Consider the following 10778-nt stretch of genomic DNA (forward strand, 5'->3'; position numbering starts at 1 on the left):
GTGCCGTGATCCTCAGCTCTTGATGGCTTCGCCTGCGATGTTTTTCCTTCTTGCGTCTTCCTTTTTTTGCCCAGCTTGCTTATGTCATCCTACGGGCAGCAGCTTAATCTTATCTTATCAATCTAAGCTAAAACTCCACGCGCACAGGCGGGATGATGACTTCACGCTTGTGTTTTGCTTCTTCTCCTGCTGCTGCTGCTGCTGCTGCTGCGGCAAGGCGTCGAGTCATGAGCAACGGCCAGCTGCACCGACAAGGTTGGCTACGCTATATAACAGCCGCTGCCCCATGTTTTACTCCATCCTTTTCCTTCATCCGGCCAGCCGACTTTCCGCACTACTGCTGCAGTTAGTTAGCTGCCTAGGTAGCTCTCCGCTGGCCCGTCGTGTCGTGCCTGTTCTCCGCATCTGGACCATCGCGGCCTTCTGCGCTGCCTACCACAAACTCGGCAGCCTCTGGACAGCATAAAACCGACAGGCCAGATAAAATGGACCTGAGACCCTCCGTTAAGAATGGTGGTCTGCCGCCGATGAGGCCTCATGCCGTCGTACCGCCTCCTCCAATATGCTCCTCCCCAGCCAAATCCAACCCCGCCTTCCAGAATCTCACCCCTTACCCTCATGTTGCGCCGTCTATACCGACTCCCCATCCTCATGTCACGGTCAGCCAGGTCAAGACTGCGCATGTACCCTCGCTGATGCGAATAACGGGCTTGCTTCTGCCAGTTCGATACCAAAACTCCTTCTACACCGCCACTATAACGGACCCTTTCATCGCTTCTGTTTCGCGTGTGGCCTTATACCATCAACACCCTCTTTCAAATATATATGGAACAGCATACCTGGCAGCCAAAAGCTTGCCTACACCTCCGTCACCTCCAAAGTCCGGAACGGACAAGGTGATTGGTGGCATACGGTGTCGCCTGGAGCCGGCAACCCTCCCCCACCCTTCTTCTACCGCCAAGGCAACTGCATTACGGCCTGTGGTCAACCTATATATTCAAACTCTACTTCTCCTTTCTCCTTACCGCGGGACTGGAATTGCAGCCTCCCTGTTGGACTCCCTCATATATGCTGGGGAACCTGCCTCTTCGAAGGACAAGTCCAAGTCTTCATCCGATAAAGGGGAACAAAAGACACCTCGACGGGTTTCAAACATGGTCAAACACTATAACATCCGCACAGTCACTGCTCATGTTCACGAAACCAACGAAGAGGCCTTGTCCTGGTACATTGCTCGTGGATTCACAGTTGAAGAAGGTGTAATTGAAGGATACTATCGTCGCCTGAGCCCCGGGGGTGCTAGGATCGTCAAACTAGATTTGACCTGGGATGACGAAGCAGAGAACGCTGCAGAAAATAATTCTCATACCTGCAACGAAGATGACGACTGGGAGAAAGTAGAAGCTCATGACTTGGCTACTGAGGAGAAACTAGACGATTACCAGCAAGTCAGCCGCAGCTCTATAGACGAAGCAGAGGCTGGCCGGGAGAACGCTAAGAGGGTACGTAGAGGGTAGATAGTCCTATTTTTCTGATACTCGGTAGAGGCGTTTTTTATATTGTTCAATTTCTTTTTCACCCCCAGGATACCCTTCCCTTAATGACTATTTACATGCCTCGCATGATACCCATCGGCACTCGGATTTCTATGTTCTTAATTGCTACATTTTAATACCCTACCAACAACTGTGCATATCGTACAGTAGATGAGAATATGGAATGCATATCACTTTAGGGTCAATCGCACTAAGTTATTCGCACCTACGGTTATTTCCACGTACCCGTAGCTTGGGACTATGTTCAAATGTAATACCAGGTCGACGTCATAATTGAGAAGTAGAAGTAGATTTCAATGAATCCCCAAGAACATCAGGGTTATATACATTGCAATAAGTGGTATCAAGATTCTCGTCAGAGTGTATTTAAAGGCAATAGTCGAAAAAAAAAATATTATAATTAAAAAAAAAGCATACGGTATATGGTATATGGTGTATGGTGTATGATGTATGTATGGTGGAAGGAGGGTGGTATTGAGAGATTTAAATTGCATAGTTTTCAGTATGCAAGAACAACTCATCTTTATTTGGATCGCTCATGACGGTAGTTTGTAGCCTGGCGACTGTATTTGCGACGTCAACCCTCATGCTCGGTGGCCCGCACACGAAAACACAAGTCCGTCGACCGAAGTCCTTGGAAAATTGCTTCAACATAAACGGTATATCCGGACGGCCATATTCTGTTCTCCAGCCATCCTTTTTCTGCCGAGGGAAAAAGGCAAAGCGCATTAGGTTCTTTTGTAGCATAGTCGGAGTGCTAGGAAAGCCAAAGTTGAGGCCGTCGTTCTCTTCTGGGGAAGACATCACAGAGTTGGGCGTTTCGGGGAAATATGGGTTGATGTGTCCAGTCTGTATGCGTGGACGAGTGGGTATGTGCGCATTTGGTAGTGCAGAGACGCTGTCCTCATTCTCCCTTCGGAGCTCCCTCTCTTTGTCCTCGTCACCACCAGCTTCTTCTCGAATATACGCCGAGTTCCTCTTGCTAGCAACTCCCTGGAAGACGTCATTGAGCTTGTCGTGGAACACACCACTATGTGGCCTTGAGTGAGAAACAACTTCGGTGTTTTTGTCATATCGTTTTGCACCAGTGAGGTAGAAATTGCAAAACATGGAGTTGGGTGGTGCGCATTCACGGCAAATGCGTAGTTCCTCCTTGAACCAGTCCATTGTATCTGGTCGCTTGAGTGCCCATACAACTTTCACGGTTCTGGTTCTGGCCTTTCCATCACGCATTCTCTTGATTAGGTCAAGCAGCTGGCTTGCAATTGCAGTTATTCCGCTGCCACCTGCAAAGAAAATCACATCATCGAACGAGGAGAGCTCCCTGCGAACTCCACCGTAGGGCCCATCGATAAAAGCTCTGTACGTTTTATAGGGGCCTTTTTCTAATGCCGTCTCAAGAACCCTTTTAGTAAATCCACCGAATGGTCGAAATACAAGGGTCATGTCGCGGTATTTTGATCCATAACTGGATGGAAAGTCGTCACTGCATAGAGAGGCAATGGTGAAAGGGTGGTTTTGAAGCATGGATATTCCTGGCATACGGAGGTACACATATTGGCCAGGCCTCCATTTCATCTGGGTAGGTATGGTGACCTTGACAGCGTTCTCTGGTAGAATTGTAACTGCGGATTCCTCTCCAATGAGGAACGAAAGCCGGAATGGGTTCATCCAATTTAAATAGAAAACTCTAGCAAGGTATGGCACCCCCCAGAGCGCAAGGGTAGAGATTAAATAATGCCAGGAGGTGAGGAAGTTGTTGCAGTGCCAGAACATCATAGCAATGAAGATCATCGAAATCGGTATGTGTAAAGTGACAAAGAGTTCGTACATGCGGTTGCGCAAGACTGGGAGAGAGTGGATGCAAAGGACGGCAAGTGGCACTAAAGCAGCCACTCCCGATCCATATATGTAGTAGTCACCCCCAATAAACAAGGAGAATAGTGGAAGTGCTCCATCCTCCCAGACCGGAGTGACATAGAATGGGGCCATGTGGACTAGGGCTAAGAAAAGGCAGAGATAGCCGGTCCAACGGTGGAGGACATTTAAACGCTCGTGGCCAATACCGGTAAACATGCTGATAATGTTTGGCTTTGTGCTCAGCGCAATAATCCATGGAAGCGTCGCAACAGAAAGCATGCCGGCCCTAATTGCGAGAGGAGGCGATCCATCGGTGATGTGAGGATAATACAGAGGTTGAGGTAGGAAACAGTATAGTGTCACAAAGGTGAAGGCAAGCAGGACAAGGACAGCAGCAGCGAGGGATGGGGGAACAATCTCAAGCTTCCCAAGCTTGATTACCGGCAGAGGGCGGTAGAATATCCATCTTGCAAAGGCTATCGAGTTGTTTACCCAGCCTATAGATGAAAGGGCCGAGTCTCGCTTAGGGGGTTGGACAAGCGGGCCAGTAGCAGGGAAAAATGCTCGGTGGGAGTTCGCTGGACTGGGTGTAACAAGTTCGTAGTCAGATAGGGGTGAGAGCGTTTGTCCAGGGCTAATCAACTCTTCTTTTCGGAGTGCGGCTCTAATCTTATCTCCCCATATCTGGTATAAACGGAGAAAGAATGTCAAGACAAAGAGTGCAATGCAGAAGTAGACCCAGCCCAGTGCATACTTGGAGGCTTGCGAGAACGGGTCTAGATTCGCAGTGGCGAGCTGCTCTTCGGTGGTTGCACTGTTAATAGGGATATCGATGCGTTTGATAAGTGATTTTGAATATGATTCCGAAGCCAGCAGGGATGATATTAAAGATTTCCATTGCCTGGGCGGCATTTTGTCCGCGTATCGAGGACAGGTAGCTTATCAAGTAGTCGGCAGATGTGATGAAGGTCGATACTTCCAGGCTTCGTCAGAATATCCCCGTAGGCACCCGAAAAGCAGTTGCAGATAGCGAGTTACTAGCCCATATTTGTCAGATCGCAAACTATTATACGTTCAAGTGTAATGGTTCTCATACTCCATCCGGATGCAGACTAGATTCGAGTAGAACAGACGTTTGTGGTCAGGTTGCGTTATTGCACAACCACCCGTGGATAGGTTAACACGGCCTCAATGTCAGAGAAATCGATATCCTCTGGATATGTACCGTTTATATAGTTTGGGTAAGATGAGGTTCAGCGGCTAGTACGGAGTAAGTAGATGGGAGATCAACATTATATATGACATGAGATGCCTGATTCATGGACTGCATAGATCGACAGAGCAGGAACATGGATTGCTATACGGAAAGGAGGGTAGGAACGAGGGGATAAAGAAGTCAACATCTCCGACCGCTGGTATATCTGACTTTCCACGTTCAACGGAAGTCAATGCAGTCTTGAAAAAGCAATTTATACTCTAGTAATATTCAAAAGGACAATATTAGCGCGATATCACAATAAACCAATGTAGGGCGGTTGTGTGGCTCCCGGACTTTAACGCCCAAAAATCAAAAAGATAGCTCCCTACAAACAAGGTCAGTCGAGGCGTCACAAATGCCTCTGGATGGATTGCGTCGGCCGATCGCCCATCGTCATTCTGTTGAGCATGGGGTGGAGAGCAATCATGATCAAGCTTTTGCATGGTAGAAAAGGCCAGGGGTGATACATAGAGTAAAGATATGGCAAATCTGCTTCCAGTGGCTTGCTGTTGCAGCGGAAGAAGCTGTATCGATACCCTCACTCGAGAAGAGTGGAGCCAAGATGTGAAAGAAATGCATGTATTTGCACAGAGCATGAACAAGGTAGAGGGACCTGGCGAATAGAAGAAGCCAAGGTGATCGGTTAAGGGCAACGGATCAAGGTTGAAGGGTCCTTGTGGCGCCGGATATCGATTGGCCGCAGGCGGCTGCCCCTCCTTCCTGACGTCCAAACTCAAATACGGGATCAAGGATCAGGGGGAGTGAAAGGCTTTTGCACCGGATAATCGGGTTCTCTCGAGGGAGAACCTCAACACAAAAGGCACACCGCTGAGATGTCACCATTACAATGTAGCCGCCGTGCAACCTTCAAGGAGCGACATCGGGTCCACAGCCTTGGGCCGATTATAAAAATCTTGTGACCAGGTTCCGTGCACCAGCTTTTGTTGTACGAAATATGATAACACTCGTCTCTTTCGCCCCTCATGCTTCAAGCAAGAATCTTCTGCACAGAGGGAACTCCTGTCTGTGGGCGTGTGCCACATCTTAGCTCGACAGCCGGAAGCTAGCGACAAGAGCTGGAAGTCCCGCACACGGCCCAAAAAGACTGGGGTGCAGCAACAGAAGAAGCCCAGACAGAGCATAGAAATGGCACATTGTTCCTCGGAGCGCTCAACTCCTTATCACTAACACGATTAATAGCGTGCCTATTGGCCAGGGAGAAACCGAAGCGCTGTAGCTTCATCCCATTGTACGACCGCCTCTGATGATCAGTAGGAAGGATTCTATCCAATCAGCAGGGTAGACAGCATTCAAGGAGTGATGGGCTGTGAAATCTCATGCATTAGCCCCTCCGCTATAATTGCGCACATCCCGAAGACTGGCATCCGTGTGTCTATGTATCGCGGTCTGGTTGACTGAGGTGGTCGAGCTCCTCGCCTCGAGTACAAAGCGACCCGTATTCCTTAGAAAATTACTCCGTACAGATTCTGATGGAATCTCTCCGCGGAAGCTCTTGATAGAAGTCAACTGCCGATGTTGGTTAATGGTCGATGGTTGAACTGTGTTGTTGTTGTTTCTCTTGACGTCGGTTTTCTTTTCTGATATTACCTAAAGTGGCCCTAAGGGACAGTCATGTGATCATGTATAAAATACACGCCCAGCCCTCTCACCGCCTTGGCACTTTGAACTTATTCTGCCACGCGACTTTTCTTTGAGGAAGGAAAGAAATAAGATAGATACTCCAGTCAACAGCGGCATTCTGGAGAGATGGCAACAGCCAATTTAGCAGCAGAAACGTCTACTGGATTGCCCAGTCCTGTTCCGGCCTTTTCAATCTCCCCGGCACACCTGGCACAGCTCCAACCACATACTTATACACTCGCACACCTCCAACCTTCTCCCTCAAGCTCGCGGCCGTCGGTACGGATTAATGGCAGGACAGACGCACAGTTTCGACCGGCCTCTGTAAGCACAGGCTCGCTTACCCATACCAATGGCAGTGCTGTTGTTCGGATGGGCGACACGGCCGCTGTTTGTGGCGTGAGGGCAGAAATACTTCATACTGATGACATTGCATCTTGGAAAGTTACATCAGACTCGACTTCGAGAAGCACCAAGCGGAGGAAAACTGAAAATACCGGTACAATATCTGAACCGGACCTAGCGATAGACAATCAAGATGACAATTCGGATATCCAGTCATTCAATTTACTTGTCCCCAACTTATCATTAAGCACCGGCTGTTCGCCAAGTATATTTGCTAGTGCTCCGCCTACAGCTCTGGCGCAATCCCTATCCCAGCAACTTCTTTCTCTTCTTCACAGCTCGAATCTTGTTTGCGCTGAAGACCTGCGAATATGGTATACCCCAGATCCGGTCAAGACACCCCAAAATGCCAGTGACGATATTGAGATGGATGATGGGGGTGATAACTCTGTTCAAGCTACAGCGAAGGAGCCGGAAGTTAAAGCTTTCTGGACTCTGTATATTGACGTCTTGATGGTTTCACTTGCAGGGAACCCGTTTGATGTAGCGTGGACAGCAGTAGTGGCTGCGCTTAGAAACACCAAGTTGCCGAAAGCATGGTGGGATTTAGAGAGCGAGAGAGTATTATGCTCTGATAGAGTTTCTGAAGCAAGAGGCCTACGATTACGGGGTATGCCGATTTCGAGCTCATTCTGTGTTTTTGAGGCTCATGGAATGGACGATTGGAGACGGGTATTTCTTCCGTTTGACCAACAAAAGGGGAAAGGGAAGAAATTGGGCAGCCCAACTTCTAATGATGTGGATGAAACGTATGATAAATGGGTATTAGCGGATCCCGATGCGTTTGAAGAGTCTTTATGCCCAGAACGTGTCTGTATTGTTGTGGATCTCACTTCACCAAAGTCTCTCGTCAAAATCGTGAAGCTTGAGAAGAATGGGGGGTTTTACGTTGGCAAAGAAGAAATGAAAGAAATTGTCAACTTGGCTACCTCAAGGTGGAATGAATTAAAGATGGTCTTAGAGGGCTAAGGCCTAGCCTAGAATCTGGGGATCACCACCGCTAGGATAGGGAGGAACAAAATAAAAAACGGATTAATGAGCTGCTATATCATAATTACTATGTCTATATCATCAATACCAAAGTTGATGTAACGTGTGTTTCAAGCTTTAAACCGCGGAAAAGTCTGCACATTATATCGAACACCTTTGATTTGGCAGGTCTATTTATATCCCCGTCTTTTCTTCAATGGGCGTTCTTCTTCCTTAGCAACAAGAACTGGCGAGGAACTCGTCGAGGACTGAGGCTTGGAGACAAGGTTATCTTCCTCCGCTGGCTCCTTTTGCGATTCTATCCCTGTAAACAATGAGATGGAAAGCGAAACAAGCTCAGACTTCGAACGAGACTTCTTCTCCGCGAGGGGGCCCTCCTCGCTGCTACCAGTACCGTCGTTACATCCATCATTACCCGAGTTCTTTGGACCGGAATCTCTGTTAGATTCGCCATCGTCGGGTGCGCTCTTGTTGTCCCGGCCAATTACCCGAGTGGCCCAGGCCGGGGGTAAGATTTTTCTTAGAAGTCCCTCCATAAAGGAATCGCTTGCTGGAGGCTCATTTGTTTCGTCCTCGTTGCTGTCCTCCTCGTCTTCAACTTCATCAGAAAAGTTCCACATGGTTTGCAGGTCGCCCTTTGCGAATGCTGTGCCCCAGAGAGAAATTAGAACTCCTGGGACAAGGAATAGTAGCGCGGGCTGTGGATGTTTAGATAACTGCATCGATAACAATGTTGCTACTATACCAACGACATATCCGACTAATCCGGCAATAAAATATGTTTTTGGAAACGATTTTGCCTCAAAGTATACTTCTTCATGCTGGGGAACATTGGCTCCTTTGAAGCTACATCCCCAGAACCTTTCACCCCATCCGCCGGCAGCATTCTTGTATTCAACTCGGTCATCGTCCTTTGAACTTGATTGCCCTTGTCGACTCTGTTTTCTTAAGTAGTACAAGTAAAGGTCGAACCGCAAGGCAAGCCCAATTATCATCCCTGGTACCACGATATCACCCAATCCTAGCATTGCTTCTGCTGCTTTGGTCTCGCCAGGAGGAGGTGGACGTGGGAAGACAAGCTTAATCGGAATATCAAGTTTCGTGGCAACAGTGACCATCATGGGCGTGAAAAAGACAAAGTATATGTCGTAGAAGAATAGAGAGCTCAATATCAGGGTTCCCGTCCAGAATGTAGTGGGCGACATGAACTGGAGTGCACCATAGGAAAAGCAGAATCCTAGGAAGTTTGTGAGCCACCATGGGCGTGGGCCAAATGCAGAGAAGAGGACCACAATTCCAGATAAAATAACACCAAGCACGTCAATGATATTGAAAGGGAATGTGAGATCCACGAGAGACCGGATGTAAGCCTGGAAATTTAACTTCTGATAAGAAGCTCCCCGTAGCTGCCAGAGATGATTCTGCACAGATTCTGGGAGAGATATTGTTCCCAATATGCCAGGTAATGGCGATAGACGAGTTTCGGGCGATGAGCCTTCTGAAGTAACTGCTTCGTAGACTCGCTTTTCCTGGTTGGCCTTCCACAGGGTGCCTTTGTGAAGGTAGCGGGTAGGGAAGACAAAGGACCTGAATATCGTAATAGCATCCCGGATGAAAGCTATACCAAATATAAAACTGGCGTGAGCAAAGTACCAGTTTAGGATCTTGCTTAAATACTCGGTGTCAAAGTTCTTTATCAGGAGATAGAGCCCGCTGAGTGTGAGACCAGAGAGGATCGGAAACATTATAGCATCTGATGGCTCCAGGCCACCCATCTTTTGGACAACAGCTTCATCTGTATCGTCTTCTTCTTTTTCTTCTCTGGAGTCCTTCTTAGCTGATGGGGGTCTTGAAATCGATGCATGACAGCCGATGTATAGAGCAAATAGCGTAGAAAGTATGAGATGGGTATACGTGGGAATGAGAGGCTTTAATAGGGTGAATTCCACAGTGAGCTGATCTACAGCTTCCGCAAAGCTAGGAAAAGGATGCATGACACCTTTCAGTTGTCAGCTCCTGTATCAAATGGGGTTTCGCTAGCTGGTTTACGTGGTAGTCGCGATTGGGGCTTGGGGGTGGAAAATGAAGCCTAGAATGCAGAACCAAAAGCAGCGGATAAGATAACACTAGCGAATGATGGTAGTGTATTTTTAAATGTTGTCTTTATCCTTGCCCTGGAGAAAGTGTCCGGCAGCGTTTGTGAAGTGCAGTGTTGATGTTGTTGATGTTGTTGGAGTTTTTATGTCTTTTAGAGTTGAGATGTGGCTTCAAATTGAATGGATCTCTCGGTCAGCGCTTTGAGTTTCAACACTTGCAATAACCACCACAAACCAAGCATACCTACTCCCTTCGATTAACATTGCTATTGGTTTAACTGCATATTTTCTTGACTTGCAAGCAAGATAAATATTATAATTCCTAGCCATGGCGCAGGAAGTGGTTCTTGATACAACTATGGTATTTCTCTACCAACATCATCAAGCGTGAGAGGGCTATTTCTAACCGCTATTTTTGCTTCTAGGGCTCTATTACAGTCGAGCTTTATACAGAGCATGCCCCAAAGGTGGGTTATTTGCCGATATTGTCCCCCTCCATGATTCATCACACCTTTCGTATGTGGTGCGAGTCAACATCGCTAACTTACGCCTACAGACCTGCAAGAATTTTTCAACGTTGGCGCAGCGAGGATACTACAATAATGTCATATTTCACCGTATAATTCCCAATTTCATGGTCCAAACGGGCGACCCAACCGGAACCGGCAGAGGTGGAAGCTCGATTTACGGTGAAAAATTCGAAGATGAAATAAATCCTTCCCTTAAACATACTGGGGCTGGAGTGCTGAGTATGGCGAACAGTGGGCCAAACACGAACGGCAGCCAGTTTTTTATCACGCTGGCGCCAACACCGTGGCTGGATGGGAAACATACAATATTCGGACGCGTGAAGAGCGGGATGAGAGTTGTGCAGAGGATGGGCCTGGTAAAAACAGGAGCCGAGGACCGGCCAGTGGACCAGGTCAAGATACTGAGGGCTCGTCTCGTTGAAGCCGATGATGAGTGAGAGCT

At 47.9% G+C, this 10778-nt stretch overlaps 5 protein-coding genes across 5 annotated transcripts; 3 read left to right on the forward strand and 2 right to left on the reverse strand.

Moving 5' to 3' along the window:
* Window positions 1-227: 227 nt before the first annotated feature.
* MGYG_01370 (hypothetical protein) lies at window positions 228-1517 on the forward strand (the record flags this gene model as incomplete). The annotated part of the gene is made up of 2 exons (XM_003177241.1): window positions 228-255; window positions 367-1517. 2 exons carry the CDS (start codon window positions 228-230, stop codon window positions 1515-1517), a joined length of 1179 nt encoding a protein of 392 aa, XP_003177289.1.
* A 522-nt stretch (window positions 1518-2039) lies between these two features.
* On the reverse strand, window positions 2040-4328 carry MGYG_01371 (hypothetical protein; the record flags this gene model as incomplete). The annotated part of the gene is made up of 1 exon (XM_003177242.1): window positions 2040-4328. One exon carries the CDS (start codon window positions 4326-4328, stop codon window positions 2040-2042), a length of 2289 nt encoding a protein of 762 aa, XP_003177290.1.
* Window positions 4329-6441: 2113 nt separating this feature from the next.
* MGYG_01372 (3' exoribonuclease) lies at window positions 6442-7689 on the forward strand (the record flags this gene model as incomplete). Its single annotated transcript, XM_003177243.1, has 1 exon — window positions 6442-7689. One exon carries the CDS (start codon window positions 6442-6444, stop codon window positions 7687-7689), a length of 1248 nt encoding a protein of 415 aa, XP_003177291.1.
* A 191-nt stretch (window positions 7690-7880) lies between these two features.
* MGYG_01373 (hypothetical protein) lies at window positions 7881-9704 on the reverse strand (the record flags this gene model as incomplete). Its single annotated transcript, XM_003177244.1, has 1 exon — window positions 7881-9704. One exon carries the CDS (start codon window positions 9702-9704, stop codon window positions 7881-7883), a length of 1824 nt encoding a protein of 607 aa, XP_003177292.1.
* A 430-nt stretch (window positions 9705-10134) lies between these two features.
* Window positions 10135-10773, forward strand: MGYG_01374 (peptidyl-prolyl cis-trans isomerase ppi1; the record flags this gene model as incomplete). Its single annotated transcript, XM_003177245.1, has 3 exons — window positions 10135-10167; window positions 10232-10273; window positions 10363-10773. The coding sequence occupies 3 exons, from the start codon at window positions 10135-10137 to the stop codon at window positions 10771-10773; spliced, it is 486 nt and encodes a 161-aa protein (XP_003177293.1).
* Window positions 10774-10778: the final 5 nt, after the last annotated feature.

Source organism: Nannizzia gypsea, genomic scaffold (assembly GCF_000150975.2).
Source record: "Nannizzia gypsea CBS 118893 supercont1.1 genomic scaffold, whole genome shotgun sequence".
Classification (NCBI taxonomy): domain Eukaryota; kingdom Fungi; phylum Ascomycota; class Eurotiomycetes; order Onygenales; family Arthrodermataceae; genus Nannizzia; species Nannizzia gypsea.